This window comes from Scophthalmus maximus, chromosome 2 (genome assembly GCF_022379125.1).
Source record: "Scophthalmus maximus strain ysfricsl-2021 chromosome 2, ASM2237912v1, whole genome shotgun sequence".
Classification (NCBI taxonomy): domain Eukaryota; kingdom Metazoa; phylum Chordata; class Actinopteri; order Pleuronectiformes; family Scophthalmidae; genus Scophthalmus; species Scophthalmus maximus.
Window position 1 is genome coordinate 6,695,690 of NC_061516.1, and position 27,814 is coordinate 6,723,503.

The window sequence follows — 27,814 nt, forward strand, 5'->3', positions numbered from 1 at the left end:
ATACTTCATGGCAAAGAAATGTACACGATCCTGTAGTTGAATTAAAGTATCGTGAACAAAATGTCACAAACGCGTCAATTGGAAACGCTTCTTTTCTTTCAGTCAATAACCAAGAAGACTTTTGCACACACATGACACGAAGACACAGAAGGAATAAGTACATGAGAAGAAGAAGAAGAAGAAGAAGAAGAATCTGGAAACCGGTTCGGTGACGAGGTCCCGCCGCGGGACCGGCTGCTCCGGGTCTCGCGAGATCTCCGGTTGCTGAGCAACCGACGTCAACAGCGCCGCCGACCTCGCCAGGGCTCCGCTGCCTCTGGGAACCACCGACACATCGACTCTGACCGTTCCACTCATCCGATGGAGGTAAGTGAGTTGACGGGGCTCGACTGGGGGTCTGTTCACCAGTCCACCTGCGGGAGCCGGTTCATCCCTCTCCGCCCCCCCCCCCCCCCTCCCCTCCTCCCTCCCCCCTGCAGGAGGACGACGAGCTCCACGCGGTGCTCGCCGAGCTGGCGGGGGACGAGAGCGCGGACCGGCTCCGGCGGGAGTACGAGAAGCTCGCCGACGCCCTGAGGAAGTCCCGGGACAACGAGAGGAGGCTGATGTCCAAGTGCAGGGAGCTGAACGCCGAGGTGGTGTCCAGCTCCACCCGAGTGGCAGCGGCCCTCAAACTGTCCCAGGACGACGAGGCCACCATCGCCTCACTGAAGAGGGTAAAGGTCACACTGTACATGGTTCTTTTATTATGTCCGGATCGCCTCAAATTCGAATGTACAGTAAAAAAAACAACAGTTAGATCTCCGAGAATGTCCCACGTGGGGACCAATAGAGGATGATCTCATGTTGTGAAGCAAGGCCTGTCCGGTTGAGTAACTACCAATGGATATCTATAACTATAAGATAAATCTGTTACAGCACGTCCCTTTAAAGACAAATACACCGATTTGAATAATGTCCATGTCCGAAATAATCAATGACTTCCATTGAAACAAGAGTTGCACTTTCGGCATCTTAGGAAAAAGTTTCAGAAGGAATATATAGTAGGCAAACAGATAAGTTCCCCGTGTTAAATATGGGTGAATTAAGATATCAAGACATGTGTCAAGACAAAATGAATTGTAGATAAACCCTTTTATTTTTCTTGGAGAGATTTAGTTACATAAATGGAGACAAAACCCACTGGTTCTCTGCAAGAGGGTAAACCATCAATCAGAAAACGTAAAAAACATTAATCATTGGTAATATTAAGTATCGTATTCCCTGCAAATAACATGAAATGATATATTTGAAATTGGCAGACTACTCATTTGTAAGTGCCAAGTAACCGAGCAGATGGTGTTTATGTTATTTATCATTTTCTCCCTCTGGACTTTTCTGATTATGACATTTCTATTCAAGGTTTTCCTAAAAATTTCAAAAAATTGCCCTCATTGTAGGAGCTGGATAAAGCTTGGAAAATGGTTGATGCCGCTCATGAGAAGGAGAAGAGGGACAAAGAGGCCATCAAGAATTTAAAAGAAGAAGTCGCCAACCTGACAAATGTGACCGAACAACAAACGGGCTCCTCCGTGGAGCAGGAGCACAGGTGAGCACCTTGTCCTCCGGTCCACGCTCCGCACACTTCGTTTTACTGTGAAGTCAACGAGACCTCCCGTAACCTTTGTTGTCAGGGATCTCCTCAGAACCAACGAGGAGTTGACGACCGAGCGGGATCGGCTGCTGACAACTGCGGAGGGTCTGAGAGAACAACTGAGCGAGGCCACTGTCGCCCGGCAGGAGGCCGAGGCCCGGAGGCAGAGTGCCGACGATAGCATCTCTCAGGTGAGTGTGGGGACGGGAGGCGGACTGACTGGCTCTGACCCAAAGCTCTGCCCTCCGGGCTGCAAGCTAAATGAGTAGAAAAATTAGATTTTTATTCAATTACCACATCAATGTATGTACGTGAAGCAATGTGCCTAAGACAAGTATGCATTGCAGCATAACTACTTTAGAAACTGAAACACTGAAGGGCGCCACAGTTTTGCTAAACTGGTATATCATTACAGTATAAGATAAAGATTTGATGGATATTTTTATTTGAGTCCAGTGAAAAAAGTAAGACTCCGTTATTGTGATCACCGCCAACGCTAACATTTGACGAACCCGGTGGAAGTCCACACTAAGACGATGGCGATGTCTCGACCTACACAGCTCCAGCAGGAGCTCCAGGTACAACAGAACGAGATCTCCCGGGAAATGAGGCTGAAGGAAAAGCTGGACAAGGAGGTGAAGCAGCTGCACGTGGACATGGAGGCCAAGGTGATGGACGTCAAGGCTCTGAATGCTCAGGGCCAGAAGTCCAAAGAGGAGCAGCTGAGACTGGAGCAGCAGCTGAAAGAGCTGAAGGTGAAGAGGAGAGGATATTTATCACATTGCATTTTTCTCTCTTTATGCTGTGAAATGTATGTACAGTATATGTCAATAGACACTGTGTACCCTTGAGGTAGGCACACACTTGGATTAGAAATGGATTGGATTTCATATATTTTAAGTTCTATTTTTGTCAGTATCAGTATATTCAAATCCACTAATATACAGATGACTGATATAAAAACAACTAATTAATAATGATAGTAATTAGATACGTTTCTCTGTCATGTCCTTACATCATTGTAAACTATGACAATATGAATTGTGTTGAACAACATACAGTGTAGAACAGAATAGACTATTCCCCCCGACTGTGACAGGTCGTGAATGAGCGAGTCGCCAAGGAGCTGGAGCAGCTGCAGGGGAAGAACACCAGGCTGCAGCAGGAGACCGAGCAGCTCTCTTCAGTCAGGGAGCATCTGGCCCTGGAAAATCAGCAGAGCGCCAATCAGCTCAAGGTAGACACACACACACACACACACACACACACACACACACACACACACACACACACACACACACACACACACTGTAGACCTGATTGGTTGTGTCAGCGGTGTTTGTGTGTGCATGATTTTAAACAAGTCACTGTGGTGAGTACGTCATGTGGTAAAAAGGTCACATTAAGATTTATCTATGTATATATGTATTTTGTTTAGGGAAGAGGAGATGAGGTTTGACATTTTCCCTAAAATCTACAGTATTGGATGATAGATGATGTGATTCTGCCCTGTTGAACCATTAGGGGGCGCTGCACTGACGCGTAATCAGGTCTGCTGTGATTTCTACTCCTGGAGAGCAAAGTCAGCAACAAACAGAGAAAAGAAATGTGATTTTCGTCCTGATTATGTGGAGTCAGCTCAGCGACGGCTCTGTGTAATGCCTCACACTCTGTCAGATGAGAGAGGAGGAGGTGACTCAGATGCGTCAGGAGATCGCCAAGCAGACAAAGATGAGGGAGGCCATCCAGAAGAGGTTCCACCAGATAGAGGATCAGAAGGCTGACGTGGACGTGCAGAGGGAGACACTGAAGGCTCAGATAGCGGGTCTGGAGAAAGGTAAGGGAGCGGGACCCGTTCCCCTTCTGGGTTCCTCTCCGTCACCGAACCGTCCCGCCTTGGTCCCCATCTGCTCCTCAGCCTCACGCCTAAACCTTCTGTCACGTTTGACCTTCCAGTTATTAACTATAATCACATACTGGCTGTGCAAAGCTCAGCTGAAGCCAATATGAATATTAAGATGCATCTTCACACAGAACAGTGGCTGCGGGTTGTTTCTTGCACTGAAACTGCTTCGGGAAGGAAGGCATGCAGCAGTACACTCATAGTAATCTACTCTTAAACACACAACATACAGTTATAGCTTGACAATGTCTGCAGGATGTTTACATAGTACAGCAGAAAAAACATCTGTTTGTATTTCCATCAGTGTCGTAGTGGAGAAGGTATCACCAACATCCAGTAACATCCAGTGCTGTGATGAGGTCGGGACGCAAGTCCTAAAAATGCACTGTTACATAAACGTAGGTCAGGGGTCATGATACAGTCCCGGAGCAGGAGAAATGTTCATTTCTAATCACAGGCCTTCACATTTATGCTTCTGTCCATCTCTCTTACCATTGTCTTTCTCATTCATGGTTCCCACTATTTTTATTCAGACCTTTACTTTACAACTTACCAATACCATGTTATTCCGTGTTCACTAAAGACTCTGGAACTCATGTTGGATATAAAGATATCTGATACAAACTGTCTCCGTCTCTCTCCCCGCAGATCTGGAATCCTCCCAAAAGCAAGTAGAAGCTGACAAGAAGGCCATCGATGAGCTGGTCCGAGAGCGAGGCATCTTAAACAAGGCATGTACTGTACTGACTGTTGTCTGCTGTCCAGTGGTGAACAATGAGTGTGACCAAAACTACAGTTCCTGCTTCTCAACCAACTGGACCCTGCGTGAATGTTTCCCAACACACACTCAAAACCACAATCAACTTTTATTCACATGCCCTTCGACAGAACATGATCAAAACTGCGCAGTCGACGGAGAAACAGCAGAACCTCGTGAAGCTCCTGGAGCAGGACAAGAAGACGCTGGAGCATGAGATCAGTGGATACCGGCAGGAGGCGCAGAAGCAACGCAAGATCATCCAACAGCTGGAAAAAGAACGGGACCGCTACATCAATGAGACCAGCAGCCTCATGCAGAAGGCGGGTTGCGCAGAAGTGCTCGCTCAGTGGATTTCATTGAATTGAATGGCCTGTCTGAGTATAACTGTCCTCCCCTCCACAGGTGCAACAGAGGATGACTGAGGTTGAGGTGAGAGAGATGGAGATATTTGATTGGAAGAAGAAGGTCACTGAGGCAGAGTGCAAACTCAAACAGCAAGAGAACCTGCTGGAGTCTGTTGTGGCTGAACGCAACCTCTACAGCAAAAACCTCATCGAGGCCCAGGTAAGGCCCACGTGTTCCTTTGAGCCACGGCTCATCTTCAAATGTGTGAGCTGATCGTCCAGGTACAGAGCCCCTGGGCAATTGTATGTAAGGTTTGGATTGAGTTGAGGTCCTTTTGGTCCTCTTGTGTTCATATTCTGTGTTTGCTATAGTCTGAGAGGTTTGTCTCCCTCCGCTTCAGGAAGAGATCGCGGAGACCAAGAGGAGGATGAAGACCGTGAACAACCAGGTCACCCGGCTGAGAGACGAGATCACGGGGAAGGAGCTGGCCCTGGCCAAAGATCAGCAGGAGCACAGGCGCTTGGAGAAGGAGAACGAGTCGCTCAAGGTACAGTGAGGAGTGGTCCTGAGCTCCTCATCCACATTTAGATTGTTAGTATTTAGCACGGCATTCCTAAATGTTCATCCACAGGAAATGTATGAACATTTTATTCATTGGCCAGAGCCTGTCATGTACCCATCTCTGCGTCCGACTACAGGGGGAGCTGCAGTTCCTTAAGATGCAGCTGGAAGAAACAAAGCAGCGCGTTGACAGTCAAAAAGCAGAGCAGCAAAAACTTCAGAAGATTATTGCGGATGCGGATGCCGAGCAGATCCAACAGAAGAAACAACTGGACCAGGTCAGTGAGGAGAAGGAGGTAGACCGGAGGAGGTAGAGGAAAAGTCAAGGGCCGGGACTCGTGTCTGACTGTGTGTCGGCGAACCTTCTCTCCAGGTGATCAGAGAGCGGGACAGCCTGGGGAAACAGCTGCTCCGCCGCAACGACGAGCGCGCGCTGCTGTTTGAGAAGATCAGGATCCAGCAGTCAGTCCTCAGCAAGGGAGACTTCCACTACAACCAGCGGGTGGAAGACATGCGTCTGCTCAAGCTGGAGATCAAGAGGCTCCGGCGCAAGAAGAGCATCCTGGACAAGGCGGTGCCCAACGCTGAGGAGCTGAGGTAAAAACAGGGCCTGAGCAGGAGGGCTAGAATCATTTGGAATAGACGCGGCGAGGGCAGGATGAAGAAAGTGTGGGGGGGCACGATTCAAAGACAGGTGGAGCAGAGGGGGCTGCTGATATGCCGCCGACAGAGTGTGTAACACCACGGAGCTGCTGTGTTACAGGCAAGAGCTGTTCCACCTGCAGAGGGAGCTGCTCAGGGAAAGGACGAGAAACAGCGTGCTGGAGGAACAGCTGAAACCCATAAACATTCACCGATGGAGGCGACTGGAGGTGAAGGACCTGTGTGTGTGTGTGTGTGTGTGTGTGTGTGTGTGTGTGTGTGTGTGTGTGTGTGTGTGTGTGTGTGTGTGTGTGTGTGTGTGTGTGTGTGTGTGTGTGTGCGCGCGCGTGTGTGTGTGTGTGGCCTCGCAGTAATGTGAACGAACAACTCAAATTCCTTCTCAGCAGAGTCGACGTCAAGTCACTAACAGCTCACAAATGCCCCCCCCCCGCAGGGCAGTGACCCCGGCAGATACGAGCTCATCCAGAAGATTCAGTCCCTGCAGAGGCGACTCATTGCCAAGACTCAGGAGCTGGAGGAACACGAGCTCCTGCTCCAGGTCAGCAGATGCCCTCTGTTCACGTCTTCTCACCCAACAATGTCTTGTTGAACATTCACACACATAAATAAGAGCTTATCCACATCCATAAATGATAAAGCTGGGGTCCCTCTTTAAAATGACTATGTTTTTTTTGATGGAGATGGAGTTATTTCCTAAAACAGCTGGGCACTGTAGCTTTTTTTTACAAAAGTTTCTGAAGCAAAGGACGTGAGGCATTTGTCGGGGACTATTTTCAGCGGTGGATTAATTTGGAGGTTCTGTAAGCCTGTGTTGCTGTGTTCATGTCATGAAGTGTATGGAAAATGAGGAATAAGACATACAGTATCAGACGCAACACTACTTAGCAGGGTACATTCAGGTGTGCGGCCCTTTCATGGGGTTTGTGTATGGAATGAAACTCGAGGATATCTGCAGGATATGAATATGAATTAACCTTCTTGAACAGTGATTGCTCTAGTGTGCTCAGTCTGCTGTTGAAAACTGCTCCCCGAGGGTCTCAAAGTGTTGACGTCTGTTCACATCATTTTAAAACCTACTCACTACTGAGATTTAATATTCATTTTCTCGCTGTTTGGAAGTTTGACAGACTATCAGCTAACACACTCCTTCTCCTTCCTGTCCCCCCCCCGAAGGAGAAGGAGAAGCTGTACGTGGAGCTGAAGCACATTCTGGCCCGGCAGCCTGGTCCAGAGGCAGCAGAGCAGCTGCAGCAGTGCCAGTGGACCGTCAGAGAGAGAACCAAGAAGCTCAAGGTCGGCGTCTCACACTCGCCGCATCTTCATCGCCTCATGTTTTTCTTGTGCGTTCGTTCTACCAAATGAAAAGCGTTCTATAAAAGTTGTAAGCCATGGAGGCTTTCAGTAGAATGTAAGCCACAGCGTTGTTCCTCATCCGGTGAAAACTTCTCCTGAGCGCAATGATTTTGATCATGTTGGCTTAATACATGGAAATACTGTTTGACTATACTGTACGTGTGTGTGTGTGTGTGTGTGTGTGTGTGTGTGTGTGTGATATGTTTTTCCCATTTCTCAGGTGTTGGTAGCAGAGCTGAGAATGCTCGACTCAAAGATGAACGAGTACAAAAGTGAGAATCAGAGGTTGGCCAATGAGCTTGCGAACATCAAGAAAAAGTACCTCAGTCAGAAGAAGCTCCACAGGTGAGGTCGACCCACGGGTCAGGGTTACGCCCGGCCTCCGCTGTCACACGGAGTAGTCGTGATGGGGGAACATGATATAAATCAGGGGGCCTGTGATTCTACTCTGGGTCCTCTCTGTGTCCTCAGCGAGCAGAGGACCCGGCTCAGGGGGGAGCAGCTGGAACCTCTGCCCCAGCTGAGCAGCAGACCTCACTTCACCGGAGGAGGCTTCAAGATCGACAGCCCCGGGAGAAGATGACGGTCCTATCAGGAGATGTTATGTGATGTAGCTCTGGCGTAAGTCCAGTCAGGAGGACAACTCTCATTCGTCGGCCGTTTAATCCTCAGTCCTTCTGCCTTCCGTGCCCTCACACGTGCTCACTCGCAGCTTCATGCCGTCATTTCACTGGGCCGTCATTTCAGTGATCAGCTGTTCATCATCCATCTCCCCATGGAGTTCCTCCAGTGCCTTGATCAAGACTTTGTCATCACATATCATTCTGTTAAATCTGTAATAAATAATTATTCTTCATCCCCTAGTCTCTCCCGATTGACATATATTTAGCCCTTGCTGTCTTGACTAAGCAAGGGCTTAGACATGACTAACTGAATGACCTTAGACAAAATCATGTATGTCCTGAAAAACAGACATGATATGTTTTTAAAGATCTGGCAGTGTTTTATTGAATATATTGGAACAATACCTCTATCTAGTGTTGATTTGCTTTATCCTTTGGACTGGCTCCAATAAAGACCAACACTGACATCAGGGACTCTTTATCAGTTGAGGTATCTCAGTCACAGGTATGTTATTATATAATATATGTTTGTGTGTGTGTGTGTTTTACCTTGTTTTCTGTTGTCTGTATATTATGTTATTGAGTCTTAGCGGCAATAAGTTTGTTTTTGCATATTTGAAAACATGGATGGAGAATATTAGCGATTCATTTGTAAGTTTATGTGAAGATGATTTGCTTTGTTTTTATTGACATATAAAGCACCTTGATTGGATTGCACTTCCTTTTTTTCCTACACGGCTTCAAATTTAATCAAAGATCGATTATAATCATTAATACTACTATAAGAAACCTGTGACTGCAGTGTATTTACCAGAGAGATTTAATGTAGCTTTGTGATGTGTCATATTTCACTAAAGGAGCTCACACAACCGACTGATCACAAACAACAAACTTACTGAAATGTCATCTGTTGAAATCCATTCAGCCACAGACAGTCTAAACAGCATCATGCTACAGTATATTTTTTCATCTAAAACCTTGATATAGACAGAATTAAAGGGAAAGTTAAGGACTTAAATATCATATACAGTATATATACAGTTAGTTGTCATAGAGATCATTGTATTGGTAAAAGTTATGGAACAAGTAAAAAACTCTTATTAAATTGTGATAAACATTCTGATATTATATTAATCCTATTTCCATTTGCTTACCAATGTAACTGGCATGTGTCAGTTTGTCGTGTGTATTGACATGGTGTCAGTGTAATCACCACTAGATGTCAGCAGAGCACAGACGTACAGATGTACATGGATGGAAATATGTGTTTTGATATTTACAGCTTTGCTTTTGCACGTTAAAGCATATTTATGAGTATTGTAGTAAGGACAGTCTATTAATTGTTTTATATTGAGAGTCAATGAAAGATGATATGATATTAAACATTAAACATTTATTGATGAAGGATTTATTTCAAGAGTAGTCTCTCTTCTGAGAGATATGTGAGGGCACCCAGTATTTTGACCTTGTGAAAAAACATAAAACAACATTATGATCACACTTTATAGACTTTTGTTGCTTGGTGGACTTCCTTGTGTGTCTCTGTTCATGTAAAGTTACCTTGTGTTTTTGTCCATCTTGAGTTTTGTATTTCCTGTATTTCCTGTTATTCACTTCCTGTGCTTCTGTGTCTGGTGTTCTGTGCCTCCACGTTTCTTGTGATTCCCTGTGATCGTCTGCACCTGTTCCCAATGTGTCTCACCTGTGTATTGCTACCTGTGCCCTCGTGTGTGTGTGTGTGTGTGTGTGTGTGTGTGTACATAGTCTTTGTGCCTCCCTTTCTTCTGGTTGCATCGTCTGTTTATCTCTGTGTAGCCCAGTGTCTGTGTAGCCACACACACGATTTGTTTCCATCCAAATTATAACCCCAGATCTCTTATTGCCTAACGACTACAGATATTCATATGATCTGTGGTATCCCTGGATTTGCATTCTGGTTAGATTGTGCGAAGATGATTCACCACAACATCTTTTTAAACAGTGATATGCTGCAGGTTAAGAATGTAATGTCAAATAGAAGTAATGTGCAGCTACTCTCCTTCTATCTCTGTCATCAGCCTTCACCTGCTTTACAAAGAACAACGACAACAACAAAAGAAAACCTATTTACGACACTTTGGAATAAAGCGTTCTAGTTAAGATTGAATCCGAATCCTCAAACGAAGCCAGAGCGTCGGCAGTCAGCTCTGACACTTCTCTCCTTCTCTTTCCGCCCTGTTGCCAGTTTCCCTTGCCAGAGCAAATTACAGCATAACCATGGCAACCACTATCTATGCAGTGCCGGGCCGTGTGAGCCACGTTGCTGTAGCAATGGGAGGCCTCTCTGACGGGCCACATCTCCCCTCTTCCTTTTCTTTCTCTCTCTCTATGTGTGACGGGGGAGCAGCAGCTCAGACACAGTGCCTGCTTGAACGATTGCTCCGTTTGAGTGTTCTGTGAATTGTGATTTTATTCTTTATAGTGTGAAACTATAAAGCGGGAGCCGCTCTTCCTGTGTACTGACCTCTCTGGCCTGCGTCAGTCTGACGGCGAAAAAATGATCATTTTCAGTCATGTGCTGATCACCAGCTGGGCTTCACTGGAGTCCTTACACCAAAAGCCCAGTTGTGAATCTTAAAATGACAGAGAGCCTCTTTGACTTTTTAGTTTGACCCATGTCCCATCTGCTAACATGGGGGCCAGCCACCAGGGGGCGACCAAGATGATTTGGCCCCTCTTTTGGGAGCTGCCAACCAGTTAGCAAACACATGACACATACAAAGACAGAATTTAGAGACAAAAGGTATCTAAAACCTCGTTTAGCTGAATAACACTGACTGTTCAGTTCCTGTCTCCCTCCAACGCTTGTCAAACTAAGGGTTGGTCGATGGGCTGCAGAAAAAAGTCCAGAGGCGAGAAGTCCTGACTGCATATTTTCTCCAGCATCTCAAATCAGAACATCAGGCTGTGAAAAAAAACTTAAGCCAGTAATATCTGAGCGGTGGATGTGCCAGGCCATGCCATAATATTTCCCACTCTTGGTGTGATAATGACATGTGAACTGCTACGTGTTTGCATGTGTTTATGCTGAGGCTTTTAGACGGGGGGTCTAAAGCCTGACCACAGATTGAAACCAGGGATTATGCAGATTTCACAGCACATGGCTTCATGGTCATTTTACATATTTTGTTATTAGCATTTTTTTATTCATGTAGTACATCGTCTGACCTTAGCATTTCAATTTATCTCAGATACTTTTCTGATTACAAAGAGGTTTGGTCATGTCCATTGATAATAATATTCTGTTGAGGGGTTGAGAAATGTCTTGGTATTTAAATATCAGTGGATCCAAAACAAAATTATTTGAATCTTAGATGCTCAGAATCAGGTTTTTTACCGCTCCTCTTTCAAACCTGCCTGTAAAGCTTGATCTACAGTTTATCCTCCCACTCAGGGATTAAACATGGATTTGGTATGTGGGGGGCTCTCTGGTTTCTGCGTTGCCATGGGAGGACGTGTTCAGTGGAGAATTAGGGACATTTAACTGAAAGCAAAGCCTTGATCCTGTGAAAGTCAAAGAATTAAAATCTCTCACCTCGCTGTCTGCCATCAGTCTGCCTCATCTCATCTGTCATTGACTGACCAGTGACCAAGCCCAACTTTGGTGTCCATACATTCCCATGCCACACATCCACCAGATACAGTTATCATTATTATTATTATCATCATCATCATTAATGTTATTATTCATATTATTGCAGTTGAGTAGTGTCAGATTTGAGATACCTGCAGAATGAGGACGGAGAGAGGGAGAGAGCACAAACTACAGGAGAGAGAAAACACAAAGTTAGTGACATGTAGTGAATACAGAGAGCGATGCATGATGGGAGTTCCCCCAGCAGTCTGGGCCTATAGCAGCATCACTAAGAGATGGTTCAGCTCTGACTATAATCTTTATCAAAGAAGATGGTTTTAGAGATGTGGTCTGCCTCCCTGGTTCCAGAGGAGAGGAGCCTGGTGGCTGAAGGCTCTGCTTCACATTCTACTTTAACACACTCTGAACCACAAGTAGTCCTGAGTTTACAGAGACAAGTGATCTATTGGGATGATATGGAAATATGAGCTCTGTAACATATGATGGAGCCTGATTATTGAGGGCTTTGTAGGGGAGGAGCAGGATTTTACAGGGACGACAAATGCACAGTTGACAAATGGCAGATAAGGTTTATGACTGTTGACTTCAGAAAAGACGTAGAAGAAAAATAATCAGTCAACATGTAAATATTAGAAGTGTGTCAGTCAGGTCAAAACCATAGAATGTCAATGAAGATGGTTGACGTCGCCACGAGCGACATCTCTTTGTGCTCTTGTGTGTCATGAGGAGTCAGAGTCTGCACAGTGATGGAGGTGTGGAGTCGTGGTTCTCAACCAATCGTGAGTCGGCCTCAGCTGTCAATCACGATGTTGCACCTAAACCAAACTAAGTAAATAAATGAAAACTTGGACATACATCAGTGTGGTCTACCTAGGTCCTAGAATGATGGAAAGCATCTTTGAGAAAAAAATGATTTAACGTGTACTTTTTTAACGAGTTTTTAGTTTGACCCATGTCACATCCTCTAACATGGAGGTCGGCCACCAGGGGGCGACACGATGGTTGTGTTTGTTATGTCATCTGTCTTAATGTCCAGTCTGTGGTCAATACAAACCGACTAGCAGACATCTAAAACCATATAAGGACAGAATTGGATGTACGATACAAAATAAATAATTTCCCATAAATCTACAGTTTGACACCACACTGACAAATATGTGCTTTGGTGCATGCAAATTACATTTTACAATGTAATTGTGCAATGTTTAGAATTCAATTTAATCCTTCAGTTTATCCTTTATGTGCAAGTTTTCTAGTTTGTCCTTAAATCCACTTAGTGAGACGTAACAACTTGCTTAACATCAGACAACTTAGAGTTTCTACTTGTTAGTTGAACGGGTGTATTTTTATTGCACTGACAGCATCACGTGCAGTTGGTCACCTCGCCTGGTTCCCTGTGTGTGACAGTGTCTGTGTTCTGATCTGGTAATGGATCAAAACGAGGCTTCTTATCCAAATGTGACCACTTATCATACAGAGGGAAACAATGTCCTGTCTGACACTAATAAAGAACTGATACCTCCCGCAGATCAGATGAATAAAGTTGGAGGAAATTAGGTCATAGAGTTGCCAGCTGAGTATTCTGTATTCATGGAAAAGTAATGCATTACCTCAACTATGCTCTCTATACTGTCACAAAGAAAACATGTGATCACAGTTTGATTTATTAAGAATGAGCAAAGTGTACGTGTAGTTAACCCGTATATAACCTCTGCTCCTGCGTCATCAATGTGACATGACGATCTTAGTGTAAGAAGAGTTCTCCCCCATCAGATACAGTAGATACAGTAAATCAGCACACTAAGCATTTCTCTCTCTGGTAACAGTCAGGTGTACGGCACAATGATTAATCAGACAACAGAGGAGAGCTGGAGACATGGTACCTGAACACATGGTTCACACACACACACACACACACACACACCTCCTCCCATCCTCATGAATATTGGGGGATTAATGCGTGCAGGGAGGGAGGGGGAGGCAGGGACAAAGGGAGAAAGAGAGTGAGGGAAGAAAGGAAGGAGAGAGGTGGGGGGTGCTGATGTCGTCAGAGGCCTGGCAGTGCGCAGGCGCTGTGCGAGCTGGGCTGGATGCTGGGAGGACGGAGCAGGGAGGCAGTGGGCTGACGGCTGAGGCAAGGCACACGGACCGAGCTGCCATCTTCACCTGCCCGACCATTGTTCCCCGCTCTTCTCCGTTTTCCGCCTGGCATGACTGTGGCTGCTGCTCATCGGCCGCTGCGAAGGAAGTGTTAGGCTCCGACCGTGCTCCTCGTCCGAGACGGTCCTGCCCCCCTCCCCATCCCCCCGCCGAGCCCCACGACACCGCGGCTCGTCCGCTGCAGGTAATCCGTCTTCACCCGCCGCTCGTGCCCCTGACCTCTCTCCTCTCTCCTCGCTGTGCATCCTCTTCCCCTCCATCCTCGCCCTGTAACCATGGTTTCCTCCATCCTCTCCTTGCTCTCCTTCATCGCCGCTCTTCTCTCCCTCCCCCACTCTCCTCCTTTTTCCCTTCCTCTGATGATCTGATGACATGCACTTGCTGATTGAATGTTTTCCATTTCTGCTAAGGACGCCTGAAATATTATATTATTGTACTTATATTTGTGTGGGACAAAGGCCGAACGACCTATCAGTTATTCTTTTCAATAATATTATGAAAGCATACTTGCTGTGTGTGACACCGAGTGAGTCAGCCAATGGCTGCAACCCATGTTAGTAATAATTTCATTTCATATTCCTGATACACCCTGGACTTAATCTGATAACATTTGACATTATGTAATAATAAATAAAAAGTCTATAGCCCTTGCGACAAGCACGAGGGAGACGAAATAGGAAAATGTCCTTTGAAAATCAGAAATGGAATGGACCCACAGTTGAGCTCCCTTCTGCTCCGTTGCATTAAACGACCTCTGATGAGCTCTTGTGATTGGCTCCTTTGTCGTACCTGTATCCTCGTGGAGGGGGAGACGCACCTGAGATGAAGGTCACTTACCAAAAAGAGAATACTGTGCTACTGTACAGGCCTCGAACACGACAACGTCAGCTCTGATGCGGACGCTGTGCTTTCACATCTCACTTCTGTTGGAACAACAACAACAGCAACAGAAAGAGAAAAAAAATATCCAGCAAATTTCAAACCTCCATTTTGTTAAATGGACCCATCAGGAAATAGAAACGCCACAGCACAAAAGTGCTAATAGGACGATATCACCCATGGCAATTTTCCAAGCAGCAGGGCCTCAGTAGCCCTGTGGCAATAAGTTTTTAAGTCAGCTGCTGCTTTGTGCTTCACGTTGACGACCAGACGACCTGAAGTCAAAGATCTATTCGGAGACACCACATGTCAGTCACTGTCACATAAAGATACCGAATTAGAAATACTGTGTGCCAAGCTAATTGTGAATTCAGTTAAAAACACACACACACACACACACACACACACACACACATCAATAAGAGCTATGAAGAGGGAGAGAGAGAGAGAGAGGATGAGACTGTGAAAACAACATCCGGCTGCAGACGCAGCAGCAGCAGCACTCAGTGCCGAGGAGGAGGCTTCGGCCCCTCAGCCCCTCAGCCCCTCAGCCCCTCAGTCCAGGCCACGGTCCAGCAGATGCAGAGCAGGAAGACATTCAGGCCTCACTACTGTAATTACACTGCGTCAGCCGGCAGTCGGACCGGCCCACCGACGGATGGTGCTTCTTCCTGCGGGACTACACACTCTTTACTTCCTACTGTTTTATGAAAGCAGATGGCCCTCGTGAGCAGCAGGCAATATTTCATCTGCGTCTCATACATTAGGTCTGTATGCGAACTGACAATGCAGCTACTAATGAATTTTAATAGTTTTTTTTAACCCTAATTATTAAACCAGGTGAGACATAAAGCCCTGTGTTGCTGCTTGTGAATAACTTAAAGAGGATGGGGGGGGGGGGGGTCTGTCAGATCTGTGAGGTTCACTCTTTGATGTAATCTTGACATATTAAACAGAATCATAACGAAGGAGCGGGACGAGCGGGAAAATGGAATGCTCTATTGTCACTCGACTAATCAGCCGCAACGACAAAAGGACAATGGACAAAAAACTGGTTTTAATCGATAACCTGGTTTGAACCAGTAATGTGACGTAAAGTGTCACTTGTTTTCTCTGGACCTCAACCAAGTCAAAGACTGGTCTTAATGTTGTGGCTGATATTATATTGTATATTAATATATATATATGGTATTCAGAAACCATTGGATAATACTATATAATACTATGTTGAATCACTAGAGTCTAACTCAAACACTGACGTGCTTCAGTATAAAAGCAGTAGATCATAGATTATATTCTGTGAATTAATTTACGATGCAACAATTTTAAAGATCTTTAAGATTAATGGTTTCCCAAACTCGACTGCCGTTGGAAAGAGTATTCTTACTCCAGACTGTCTCACGTGTTGAGACAAGAGGAGTTCAACAATAAATCGCAATGTTTTTTCTTGTTTTTACTGGTATTCAGTATTTTGTAGAGAGTGTATGATCGCCCTTTTCACGTCTCTGTGGGAAAAGGCTTGAAACAATTTCATAAACTATAACTACTGAACAGAGGAAACTTGGTACATTGACATAGAATAAACTGATGAAAAGTCTTGAAGATAATGAGGGAACATTTGAATGTACCTCGTCCTGTCAGCACCAAGGTTTGATCATATTCTCCTCCCAGGTGTGAGGAGCTGCCTCATTGGACCAGCAAAACTCAATATTATAAAGAGAAGACCCAGGGCTTGTCACAAAATTAAAAATAAAAGGCCCAAAACACAACTATGGAACTCCCATGGCCTCCTGCTTCCCTGTCTGTATGGGAGGTGCTATATTTAAATCTGAGATCTCTTTCCTTTCCTAGTGTTTTTTCTCTTTCATTGACAGTGAAATGTCAGTCACAATTTAAGATGCCGTTTGTGATTTTAAAATAAATTTCATACATCTTTACACCCTGATATTTAGCATCAACCCCCTAAAGAACCACTGGTCCGCACACTAGAGCATAACCCTCCTGTAAAATGTACTTTGACAAACCTTCCTATAAGTCCCTGTCCCATGGATCTTGGTAACCTCATCACTGAGTTCCCAGTAGAGACACTTAATTAACTGTGGTTTACCAGTAAAGCCAACTGGTTGGGTCCCTTTGGGACCTGGTCCCCTTCTGGTACATCCACCCCCTCTTTGTCTAGACAACACGGTGCCAGTCCACACGAGGTGAGGCCGCCATGATTTAGGAGACGCCAGTTAAATCCTTCTGGGATATTTATAAATCTAGCAGATGGGGACAGATTAAAATCATGAGAGACTTTTTGTGCTTTGACTGATCTGGTCTTTCCTTTGAATACATTCTGAGGAAACTCAAAGCATCCCACACTTGACTGCCACTCTGTTTCCCGCAGGGCCTGGACATCAACCTGACGGGGGCCACCATGGAAGCCCCTCTCGTGTGTTTGGATGAGGAGTTTGAGGATCTGCGGCCGTGTCGGATGGATGAGCTGGACCATCACTCCTCCTACTCCACCACCAGCACCACCACCACCACCGTCCCCCTGGCCTCCATCACCCGGGAAGACTTCTCTGAGCTGGAGAATTTCTCTGAGATGATGAGCTTCAAGTCGATGGAGGACCTGGTCAACGAGTTTGACGAGAAGCTCAACGTCTGCTTCCACAATTACAACACCAAGACGGAGGGCCTGGCGCCCATACGCAACCAGTCCCACAACCAGGAGGACGAGGAGCGGCTGCAGGACGAAGAGTGAGTGACCACACAACAGTCAGCTGGCATGTTGATATGTTAATATGTATATTCAAGTCCGCGCCATGCAGAACTGAGGTTGTGATGGACGTGACAGGGATGGTTCAGCCTTCAAAGAGGCTGACTGACTGGGAACTGATACTGTTATCACTTAAACTCATTCATAAATCCTTTGCCTCCACACCTCCGGATGTTTATTTATTCATGATTTTAGCAGTAGACATTTTAAGAGACGAACAGAGGCACAGCGCAGGTGAGAAACAAACTGAACATGCATATGACAGTACGTACAGTAAGAGATGAAACAGATTCAAAGTGGGGGTGATACTGCATGTTCAGTTTCGCACACGTGTGATATTGGATTGAGTTGTGATCACACGGGGTTAGTATAGTGTGTGTGCTGCACCAATTTCGAAAGTAAGAGCATGTGTGAGAAATAACAGGCCTGTTGGGGTTTTGGTTTTGACCAGTTGTACCACCGATGATCAATATATTGACTTATTAATTATGATTTTACATTTAGCCTGTCATGTTGAATCTGCTGGCCCGTCGTGGGTCTGCCCCCTCAGGGGGATGGAGCCTCCGCATTAGGGTTCAGCACATTTCAATAGATATCGGGGTCTGCGGACATTCTGTGGTTCTTCACCACAACCTCCCGGTCTTCTTTAATCCGGGAGGAGGTGGAGTGGTCAGAAAAAATAGAAAAAATACAACAGCAAGAGCAAAGTTGGAAATGAGAATAAGCATTGTTCATATACATAACAGATCTAAAATAATGTTTCAGCTCTGTGGTCTAATCGCCCGCAGATGTGCATCAGATGAATAATAGAGTCGATAATAAAGGAACACAAATATAGTGACGTAATGAAATACCACAGCCAGACTCTCAGCTGTTCCCCGGGCCCTTCGTGTTAAACGCACACTCGTCCACTGGTCGTGCCGCTGCCCTCATGGCAACACACGCCCGGGGCCAATGCAATGACACACATGACCACGGCCAAAATATTTCCACACGCAGGCCGCGGCCTCCCCAACAAGCAGTCAATCAGCAGGCTGGCCCCGCCCTCCCCAGCTCCGACAGTCAGGGCGGCGTGCTGAATTATTCAGTGTGCAGCGTCGCATGCCTCAGTGGCTCTGCCTCGGCCTCTGTCTCTCCACCAGCTGACTGCCAGACCCTCCTCCTCCTCCTCCTCCTCCTCCTCCTCTTTTCTTCCTTTTTTCCCCCTTTTTTTCTTCCGTCCTCAAACTGTGGACATGAATCAGGCTAAAAATATCCTGCTCGTAGGTGTGAGAGGAGAGGGATGTCATGATTTATCTCACCGTGTGAATGTTCATGCTTTGACTGATGCCTGAGGACTGCGGGTGTGTAGAGTTTGACAGCACCTCACCTGGTTTGTAATGACCCACATTAGAGCAGCGCTATTGATATATTCCAGTCAAACATCTCCTTTCTTTGTCTCCTCAACGGGCCGTGCTGTGATTTCAAATGATTCACTAAGCATCCATCCGCCTCGGAGCCCCTCGGACACAGAACACAATCAGCTATTAATAGACAGTGAGACAGCGTTGATGCTCACAACACTGTGGAACATAGGAAGAAATGATTTCTCTTCAGTGAACAAGAAAGACATCGGAATTCTCTCGAGACTAAACGCGCTGTTTGGTTTAAAGAACAGTCTGTCGCAACTGATGTCCTAATCCCTGCAGTGGAGGGTGAGATTATGAACCCTGATTATGAACCCTGGATTATGAACCCTGATATGAAAGAGAGGAGTGGAGGTCAACAAACACAGCAGGACGGCTCCAACATGGAGATCCACTTCCTGTGCCAGCGTGACGTACAGTCGCCAGCGTGAGCAGTTCGTGTGCTGTCGTTGTTGTTTGCCCTCGGGTGCTTTGCCTAGTTCCACGTCGTTGTTCAGTTTCATTTGAAGGAAAAGTTTGACATTTGGAAATGCACGTCTCTTTCCTTCAGTTTACCCCACTTGTCAAAAGACATAATTCATCTTCTCAGAGTTTCTGAAATGTATGCACAGAGCAAATTAAAAAGCTGCAGATTTTCAAAACAGGGAGTCATGGACGTTCTTCCTACGCTGGAAATCAAACGTCGTCCAGAATGTAAGTCCCGCCACTGTGTTTGGTTTACATTCACCGTGTGCTCTGTTCAAGGGCCTCTGAAAATTCCTTTATGCTGCTTAATAAATTTGTCTATAAGCTCAGCAGCGTTCTGAATCTAAGGTCGATTTTCTCTGTTTGAACGACTCTACAGGGAAGTAAAAGATTCAAACAGAAGAGCGAGCAGTTCATACCAGCTACTGTTCCTCTCAACAATCAATAATATCTCATACATTAGTGTCGTCTGCCAATTGTATTCCTTTTTTCTCCGTGTGCAAATGAGAGGCGTCTTCCTCTGGATACAGTTACAGTGAATATGTTTACAGGATGTAGTCACCCAATCTAATTGGACAAGAGATCTTCTATGATGTGTTGCATCAGACGCAAAGAAAATGTGGCAATGTTTTCGTCTTTATTTCATTCCGGTGAATGGCAATTGTTTTGTCGCGGATTTTTCCTCCAAGGGTTGAGTGAACCGAGACTTTGGCCCTGTTTGTGCGCTGGCCCTCCGTCCGTGGCTCGCAGCCGAGGCAAGGGCTGGTGAGGTAAGCGGCGCTCAATGGTGTCCACTGTGTGAGCGGGGGTGGGCAGTGCCACTGGGAGCAGGGCAGCAGTCTGGGACAAGCTCTGCCTGGAGGAGGACCCAAAACACAAAGGGGGCTTCTCTTCCAGCTCTGTCAGTCCCGCTCAGACGGACACTCGCTCCGGTTGCAGTCAGAGACCACCAGCACAATGATGTGAGAAGCTTTATCTCGATCTCTGCTCAGGACACCTTTTGACGAGTAGTAAGCTCCGCTTTCTCTTCTGTTGTGCATTGTTCCTCTGCAGCCTCCAGCTCGACACATTGACCACATCATTGACTTGTCACATTGAAATATTGACTGAGTCGCAGACTGTTGAAGCCTGGGCCTGAGTTAACCGCCTTCATACGCCGGCAGATAAAACAACAACTGTGGATACACCAGCTTAACACTAGACGGCGTTTAAAGCTGAGCTTTCTGATTCTTTTTTTTTAAATATCTGTGCTATCAGAAAGTTGCCTTACTGTGTGTGTTTGTGTGTGTGTGTGTGACCTTTCAGTGTGTGGGATGCTCTAACCGACAACTACATCTCCACCTGGGACGGCCCCGACTCAGAGGGACTCAACGGCAACCTCTCTGACCAGGAGGTACATGCAGTACACATCTTTCTGAGAGCTGAGAAATGTACAATGAGGCCTGTTAGAAAATCTATTAACAATTAGTCTATTAATCACTTTCTTTGGATTCAGGAACAGTGATTTCAATTGGTTTCCTATAACAATTAACTAGAAGCATGGTAAATATTAATTTCTTTAGCTGAAAAAAGTTCCCTCTTCCTGTTTATTCCTGGTTCCAACTCACTTATGTTTGGTCTACGTTCCTTCCCCTTGTCCTCAGGAGTAGTGAAGTGCCATTGCAATGCAAACCATATGAATATTGAATCAACTTTTTGTTGATTTCAGTGTGATATTACTTAGTTGGCAAGAAACTTCACCATGGGCTCACCACCCCAGACATGTTGGCAAGCTCAGTACTTATGTCATTGCACTGAATACAGATGGTTGTATAAATGTTCACTGATGTCTGTTCCACTAGTTTGAATCATGACTCCCACAAAACATGTTTTCTGATCTCACGCTGACACATGAAGACATGTCTGACCGACTCCCCCCCCCTCCCTTAACTGACTGTCACATACAACTGGACAGCAGGCTCTAGACTGGACGTTGATCACCAGCAGGGTTTTCACGTATGCTGAAATTGAACAAAATAAATAAATCTGCATCAGATTCATTCAACATCATTTTATTCAATGAACATATATTTGGTAGCACAGTGCCATGATAATGGTGTGTGTGTGTGTGTGTGTGTGTGTGTGTGTGTGTTGTGTCGAGGCCGTGTTCGGACCGGTCCAGGCCAGAGCAATCATTTCCACCCCAAAGGGGGAGGCTCGCTGTGAGAATGCACCATAGTACATATATTCAGTTCTCTCTTTATTTAAGACTAAATCTTTTTTTTTTTTTACAAATGTCTGTAGTAACGTGTCACCCAAAAATGTACAAATGTAAATAAGCAAAAAGTAAAAAGTAGCATGCGAGGTAGAATCGCAATAAAATGCAAACAACTGGCAACATGCAAAGCACATTAACAGTCATTCAACAGTAAGTTGAATGAAAAGTGTAATGTGGGTCAACAGTGAGCTAACGCTAGTCTAGGCCTGCTGATGGAGATGGGCCAGGAGGAAGAGGAACTGTACAACTGAGTCTCTGGCTGAACAAGCTCCTCTGACGGACAGAACGCCGAGGAGAGGATCGGACACATTGTCAGTGACGGAGAAGAGTTTTGACAACATCCTCCTCTGTGCTGGTACATGCAGAGGGTCCGGCCCCTCCCCCTGGACTGAGGCGCTGTTGTCGACCACAATCAGGCCACGACCCCGGCAGCACACAGTGTAGGAATAAAGACACAACATAGTAGTTCCACAGAAGAAGAATGAATCTACAGCCATGCCAGCAGCTACGTGAGGCCGTAACCTGCTCACATGCCCAGAATGTCAAACGTAATATAAAGGTGACATAGTGATGTTTCCCGAGAGTGACATTATTTTTGCAGCTATCTGTTCTGGTCTGGACAAATAGAACCTTTGACATGATGACGTTAATGTCAGATTATTACCAAAGTGATTTTAATTCATCCTGAGTGGAGAGAGAAGGATGTCTGCAGGCAACTTCATGGGCCTCGACCGTAGGAGTTGTCAAGACATTTCACACAAAGCCACATGGTATGCGCTACAGGAAACGTCAGTAGGATCCATCATCTGCGAAGAGAGAATGAAAATCTTCAATCCATCCCATCCAATAGCGGAATTGTTACATTTTGTTTTTCTGTCTGGACCAGAAAAAACAACTTGAGACTGCACTTTACAATCAACTTCACAATCAGAACGACATGAAACTGAAATATTGAAAATAAGAAGATGAATAAAGTATAATTTATCTAAACAATTTTACAAATGGAATCATTTAATGCTTTTTAAAAAGTGACACTAAATAATGGAAACCCTTTCAAGTATTCAAGCAGGAGACTTCCAAATAAGTCGAGTCCCAGACTGATCTCTCCTTCCCAGACAGCCATCTGGGGCTCTGATCAAAAAATGTATTATGGATTTAGTTTAATATTCCGATGCAGAGTGTCAGTTTTGACTCTCGTTAGCCTCATTTTCATAGTTGTTTGTTCTCCGGTCCTCATGTTTCATCCCGCATTCTGCAGATCCACGAAAAAGAGGAGGAAGAGATGAACGAGAAGAATGACAACGCCAAATGCCTGAATGAAGAGCCTCTCATCACAGCTGATCAGGTGTGTGTGTGTGTTCTTCTCGATAAAGAGGAATAGAAATCAGCCCCGCCTGGGAAAGTTTTCATCTTTTACCTGTAGCTTTTCACACATTGATGCACTTTTGTCGAAGAATGTAAAGCTGCTTTTTTTCTTGGGCAGTTGTGCAAAAGTGGAGTTCTGGTAGATTAGATTGCTGGAGATAGTGGCATGGATAAGGGTTCATCCATCACAGTATGAAAGAAAAGGTCTACTTTTGGCAATGCTCTTGAGCTGGCAGACACCTGACTCAGTCGTACTGTTACAATATCTGGAGAAATCCCAGTCGCAGTGCAACCCAACAGAGCCTCTCTGCTTTAGGGCCAATCACTTCTGTTCTATCGGCACTGAACATTCCAAAGTTCCCCGGACATCCACGAATGTCTGTGTGCAGGAGAAGTGCTGTGTATACACAGTATCTGTGTGTGTGTAATCAGCAGTCGGAACAAATACGGGTAAGACAGAATGTACAGAAGATTGAAAACAGTAAAGGACCCATGATTGACCCCAGTGGAACCCCATACACAACCTCTCACTGTTGGTTGTGGCCATCCCATAGTAGGTTAAATAGCAAGTGTGATGTGAGGAGAGTTGGACTGCACCTCCATCATGCTGATAAAAGAAATGCCTCCCAAAATCCAACTCAAGCTCTCCTCCACGGCCGCAGCCTGTGTAGACAACAGTAATGGATTTAAGTACATGTATCCTTCAGGAGGCGGCGTGTTGCATTTCACTGTAGTGAATGTGTGTGTTCTGCATGTCCTTCCATCTGACTCTCCCTCTCTCTCTCTCACTCACTCTCCTGAAGGTAATTGAGGAGATAGTTGAGATGATGGAGAACTCTCCGGATCCTGGCGAAACTGAGGAGGAGGAGGAGGAAGAGGAGGAGGAGGAGGAGGAGGAGGAGGATGAGGAGGAGAGCAGCCACTGCTCCTCCAGGACCAGCCCCTCCCTGCTGGAGGAGATCAGGCAGCTGTCACAGGCCTCCAACAACAACTGCTCCTACGAAGGTAAATCTGGGAATGATTCACGTTACCTTTTTTGTTGTTGTCTGTATTCATGCAACCTCCTTACTGATACTTGGGCAGCAGCTGTTAAGAGGGTCTCCCCATCCGCCTGTTCCGCAGGACTGAGCCTGATGCCCAGCTCAGCGCTGGTCGAGCTGCTGCAGCGGGTGGAGTCCGCCATCCGCGAGTACTCAGAGGAGCTGGTCGGTCAGCTGGCGCGGCGCGAGGAGCTGGAGTTCGAGAAGGAGGTGAAGAACACGTTCATCACGGCCCTGATGGAGGTGCAGAACAGGCAGAGGGAGCAGCGGGACGGCAGCAAGCGCCGGCGCCGGGACAAGGCCCTGAGCCTGCAGGGGACAGGCACGCCGTCTGTGAACGGGGGGAACGCGGGGAACGCAGGGAACGGAGGGAACACAGGCTCCGCGGGGCGCACAGAGAAGACGGGCAGCATGCCTGTCAAGGTGAGAGGGAGTGAGGGATGGGCGGCCATCATTCACATTGTGTGGAAGTATGTGTGTGCGGGATTGTGCCAAAATCCAATACAGTCTAAACGAGAGAGAGGTGCAGGACAGCTCTTCCTCTTCCCTCACGCTGACTGTTAGCTTAATGGATCTTATGTCCATTAGCTGCTCAAGCATCTTCCAGGAAAGATCCTAAAGTGCAGGTGATCCGCTGTCTTCGCACAGTAACAGCCCAGTCCAGGAAGAGAAAAACAGCCTAATGGATTTCCCCACCATGCAGTGTTGGTAAATCCTGGTACCTGAGGCTGCATTACTACAGTCATGTGATACAATGTACAGATGACATAGGGATGCAGATGCAGTATAAACTGACTAGACGTTGATCACCAGCAGGGTTTTCACGTATGCTGAAATTGAACTAAATAAATAAATCTGCATCAGATTCATTCAACATCATTTTATTCAATGAACATATATTTGGTAGCACAGTGCCATGATAATGGTGTGTGTGTGTGTGTGTGTGTGTGTGTTGTGTCCCACAGCGTTTCAGCATGGAGGGACTGTCCAGCATCCTGCAGACGGGCATCAGACAGACATTTGGAAGCACAGGCAATGAGAAACAGGTGAGGTTAAAGGTCAAATATTAAAAAAAAATGTGATCCGGATGTCCGAATATATATGTTGACACAAGGAGCAGACCTTCAGCTGTAAATCGGTAAAACCGTGTCCACAGATTATTTAATTCAATTATTTACACAGTTCATTTGTTCATAATATAGAGTTGCTATACGTGTGTGTGTGTGTGTGTGTGTGTGTGTCTGTGTGTGTGTACTGAGACATGAGTCACTGGAGGTATTGTAATAACTGATCATAGTGTCATGTTGTTTTCAGCCCAGCACACAGCTGAGGTCACACACAGACACATGATCGTCCTACTGTATGTACAGTACAGTCATCTGATCCTTGTGTGAGCACTGTGCTGTGATACACTGCAAGAAATGGGCCTGTTTTGGTCATGGTGAACATACAATTGACTTCTGAGTTTTCAACTGATCATATTTGAAAATGGAAGTATTACCAGTATTACTGGATGCCTCTCTATGCCATTAAATGGATGAATACATTTATTAATAGCCACCTCACCATGAACACCATGGCAACTGGTTTTCATACATTCCTTGGATGACTACCAGTGTATGGTATGATATTTTGGTTTGATTGTGGACCGGAAACAGCTGGCCTGCCTCGCGGAAGAGGAAAATGAAATCCACATAATCCATATTGTCGTTAAAGTTCAATTCATACTGGATGTTTCGACCTTTGAACTCTAAGCGAACTCTCTACTGGGTCAATGATATATCATGCTTATAAAGACCACTCATTTTAAACAGCTGGTACAATTTACAACGTACAACTTACACACATTCATACACACATTCATACAGCGCTTCTATATCTAGCTCTTTGTCTATCACTCACGCGTCCCACTCTCACACTGCCAGCACAGCCGTCAGGGGCTGATGGGTTCAGTGCCTTGCCGAAGGACACGCGGACTGAAAGAGTTAGGCGTTGAACCACCGACCATCCGATTAGTGGACGGCCCGCTCTCACAGAGCATCCCTCGCTTCGTAATCGCAGCCGCTGTTCCACAAAGACAACACACTTGACCGTTCAATTGTGCCGTTTTCCTTCTGAACCTTCGTTTTCAGTATCTGAACACAGTTATTCCGTATGAGAAGAAAGTCGCCCCTCCATCTGTGGATGACCTGCAGATGCTCACAAAAAGTAGGTTTCCAGTCCAGAAGGTCTCTATCAATAGATAATTACTGTCAAATGAAAAAAGGGCATTCAGAACTGATGCATTTTTGAATTTCCCACCTAGTTCTCTATGCCATGAAGGAGGACAGCGAGAAGGTGCCCACGCTGCTGACTGACTACATATTGAAAGGTGAACACAGCAACAGGCTAACGTTCATGCAACTGCACGAAGGGCCTCTCCTCTTTTGACCAGTGTTCTCTCACTGGGACATTGTGAGGTAATTTTTGCTCCAAGAGTCATACACTAAGGTAACTTTGTGTTAACACTGTTCTCCACTGCTTGTCTCCTCCAGTCCTGTGTCCTACCTAAAGCACCCGAATGCCAGGGGCCACAGTGTGACGGAGCGTTCTCCCCCCGGGGGCCTGTCCGACCCTCCTCACCTCTGGCCCCAGCTGCATGACCTCCCCCCTTGTACCGTTCTCCACCATGGGTCCTCACCATCGACATTATCGTGTTCACCTCAACTATGACTACTGCCTTTTGCTGAGCTCACCTTCTCCCTTCCTGCACATTTCAGTTCCGGCCAGACCCCAACATGGCCGCCGTCTTCACACGTAGACAAGTGGGACGGCTCGGCCCACTCTGAAGGACTTCACTAATGGAGCATGACATGCTGTTACTGACCACAACACACCACTTTCGTACAGGGATACAATGTTCTGACGCTTTCTTTTGCTCTAACAGAGTTTCAGTGTTGCCAAGTTTTACTCACGAACTGACTTCTTAACCCCAGTCCATCGTTGTATTCGTCGATTCTGTTTCAGATGAAATGCTCCGACTCATTTGAATACAAAAGCCATGCACCTTTTTCTGCCAACTTAGTACTGTAGCTCCATGTGAATAGAAAGAAACACAACTATTACGGGTGCAGTGCATTACAAAGCTTTTTTCGTTGCGTTTGGTTTTTCTTTTTACTTTTTGTTTTACGTCCTTACATCCAGTGCTCTTCTGACTTTTTGTAAATTCAAATTTTAATTTGTATCGAAATATTTGATATAAACTTTTTTCTATTTTATTTACCGTCATCAGAGCCGCAGGTCGCTGTTCGCTCCACCCAGGTGTATTACTGACTTTCCTTGGATATATCATCCCCTGATAAGATGAGCTCACACAATAAAGGTGTGCATATTTGCATATTGGCATATTTATGACTTCCTTTGCGCCATTTAGGTGAATGTGACATCGCTAACCGAAAATTCTAATAAACATTCTACCCGAATGACGTGTGCATGTGCTCATTTCTGTGGAAACCTTCATCAGGGAATCCCTCTTCATATGCGTCAATTTAAAAAATGTAGAATAATTATCAGGTGAAATGTTGAGCGTATAAATGGTCGCTTGGTCAAGATTTCATTATTTTTCTCTCTCAGACGTGTTATGAACAAATACAGTTAAAACAATAAATTCTGTCTGATATGTTTTTGCTATTACTACTTCCCCTCAATGGGTAAAATACCATCTGCTCCACTGTCGACACGAATGATGTCTCACATGTCCACACATGAAACTGAGACTGAAGGTTTCTACTGAGGAGCTGACGTGAAGACATGGTTCATTCTGCAGTGAAGTGACAGTAAGAAGTTTCTCGTTCTGTGCGGAACCTCGGGAAAGATGTAATTCTGTCCTCTTCCTCACTTACGGAATACCCTTCGCAAAATGCTGTTCATCCTTTGTCATAAGTTCAACATATTTCCGAGTGTTGGCTGTAGTGTGGTGACAACCACACAACTGGTCACTGCTGGATTCGCTCCCCGTCCTCAC

General features: G+C 45.7%; 2 protein-coding genes across 3 annotated transcripts; both read left to right on the top strand.

Annotated features, from left to right (window-relative positions):
- Nucleotides 1-261: 261 nt before the first annotated feature.
- On the top strand, nucleotides 262-8,553 carry cfap58 (cilia and flagella associated protein 58). The gene is made up of 18 exons (XM_035626761.2): nucleotides 262-366; nucleotides 480-716; nucleotides 1,440-1,588; nucleotides 1,674-1,824; nucleotides 2,194-2,388; nucleotides 2,733-2,870; nucleotides 3,311-3,470; nucleotides 4,185-4,267; nucleotides 4,425-4,616; nucleotides 4,699-4,860; nucleotides 5,042-5,188; nucleotides 5,340-5,480; nucleotides 5,576-5,799; nucleotides 5,966-6,074; nucleotides 6,299-6,403; nucleotides 7,039-7,158; nucleotides 7,439-7,563; nucleotides 7,690-8,553. The coding sequence occupies exons 1-18, from the start codon at nucleotides 361-363 to the stop codon at nucleotides 7,799-7,801; spliced, it is 2,556 nt and encodes an 851-aa protein (XP_035482654.2). The 5' UTR covers nucleotides 262-360; the 3' UTR covers nucleotides 7,802-8,553.
- A 4,979-nt stretch (nucleotides 8,554-13,532) lies between these two features.
- Nucleotides 13,533-27,272, top strand: fez1 (fasciculation and elongation protein zeta 1 (zygin I)). Of its 2 annotated transcripts, none has more exons than XM_047330599.1 (10): nucleotides 13,533-13,819; nucleotides 16,904-17,259; nucleotides 20,455-20,542; nucleotides 22,665-22,751; nucleotides 23,575-23,776; nucleotides 23,894-24,234; nucleotides 24,777-24,857; nucleotides 25,944-26,019; nucleotides 26,117-26,270; nucleotides 26,346-27,272. In XM_047330599.1, the coding sequence occupies exons 2-9, from the start codon at nucleotides 16,934-16,936 to the stop codon at nucleotides 26,239-26,241; spliced, it is 1,326 nt and encodes a 441-aa protein (XP_047186555.1). In that variant the 5' UTR covers nucleotides 13,533-13,819; nucleotides 16,904-16,933; the 3' UTR covers nucleotides 26,242-26,270; nucleotides 26,346-27,272. The 2 variants fall into 2 exon arrangements, with proteins under 2 accessions (XP_047186555.1, XP_035482655.2); XM_035626762.2 differs by having other exon boundaries at nucleotides 13,534-13,819; nucleotides 26,117-26,182.
- Nucleotides 27,273-27,814: the final 542 nt, after the last annotated feature.

What these genes read in the sequence shown, in the direction of transcription:
- cfap58 (XM_035626761.2), top strand. An exon ending in AGCGAGGCATCTTAAACAAG is followed by an intron (nt 4,268 to 4,424) that starts GCATGTACTGTA and finishes GCCCTTCGACAG; the next exon opens with AACATGATCAAAACTGCGCA. An exon ending in AGGAGAACGAGTCGCTCAAG is followed by an intron (nt 5,189 to 5,339) that starts GTACAGTGAGGA and finishes GTCCGACTACAG; the next exon opens with GGGGAGCTGCAGTTCCTTAA.
- fez1 (XM_047330599.1), top strand. Translation starts at nt 16,934, where the DNA reads ATGGAAGCCCCTCTCGTGTGTTTGGATGAGGAGTTTGAGGATCTGCGG. An exon ending in CGGGCAGCATGCCTGTCAAG is followed by an intron (nt 24,235 to 24,776) that starts GTGAGAGGGAGT and finishes TGTGTCCCACAG; the next exon opens with CGTTTCAGCATGGAGGGACT. An exon ending in GCACAGGCAATGAGAAACAG is followed by an intron (nt 24,858 to 25,943) that starts GTGAGGTTAAAG and finishes CTTCGTTTTCAG; the next exon opens with TATCTGAACACAGTTATTCC.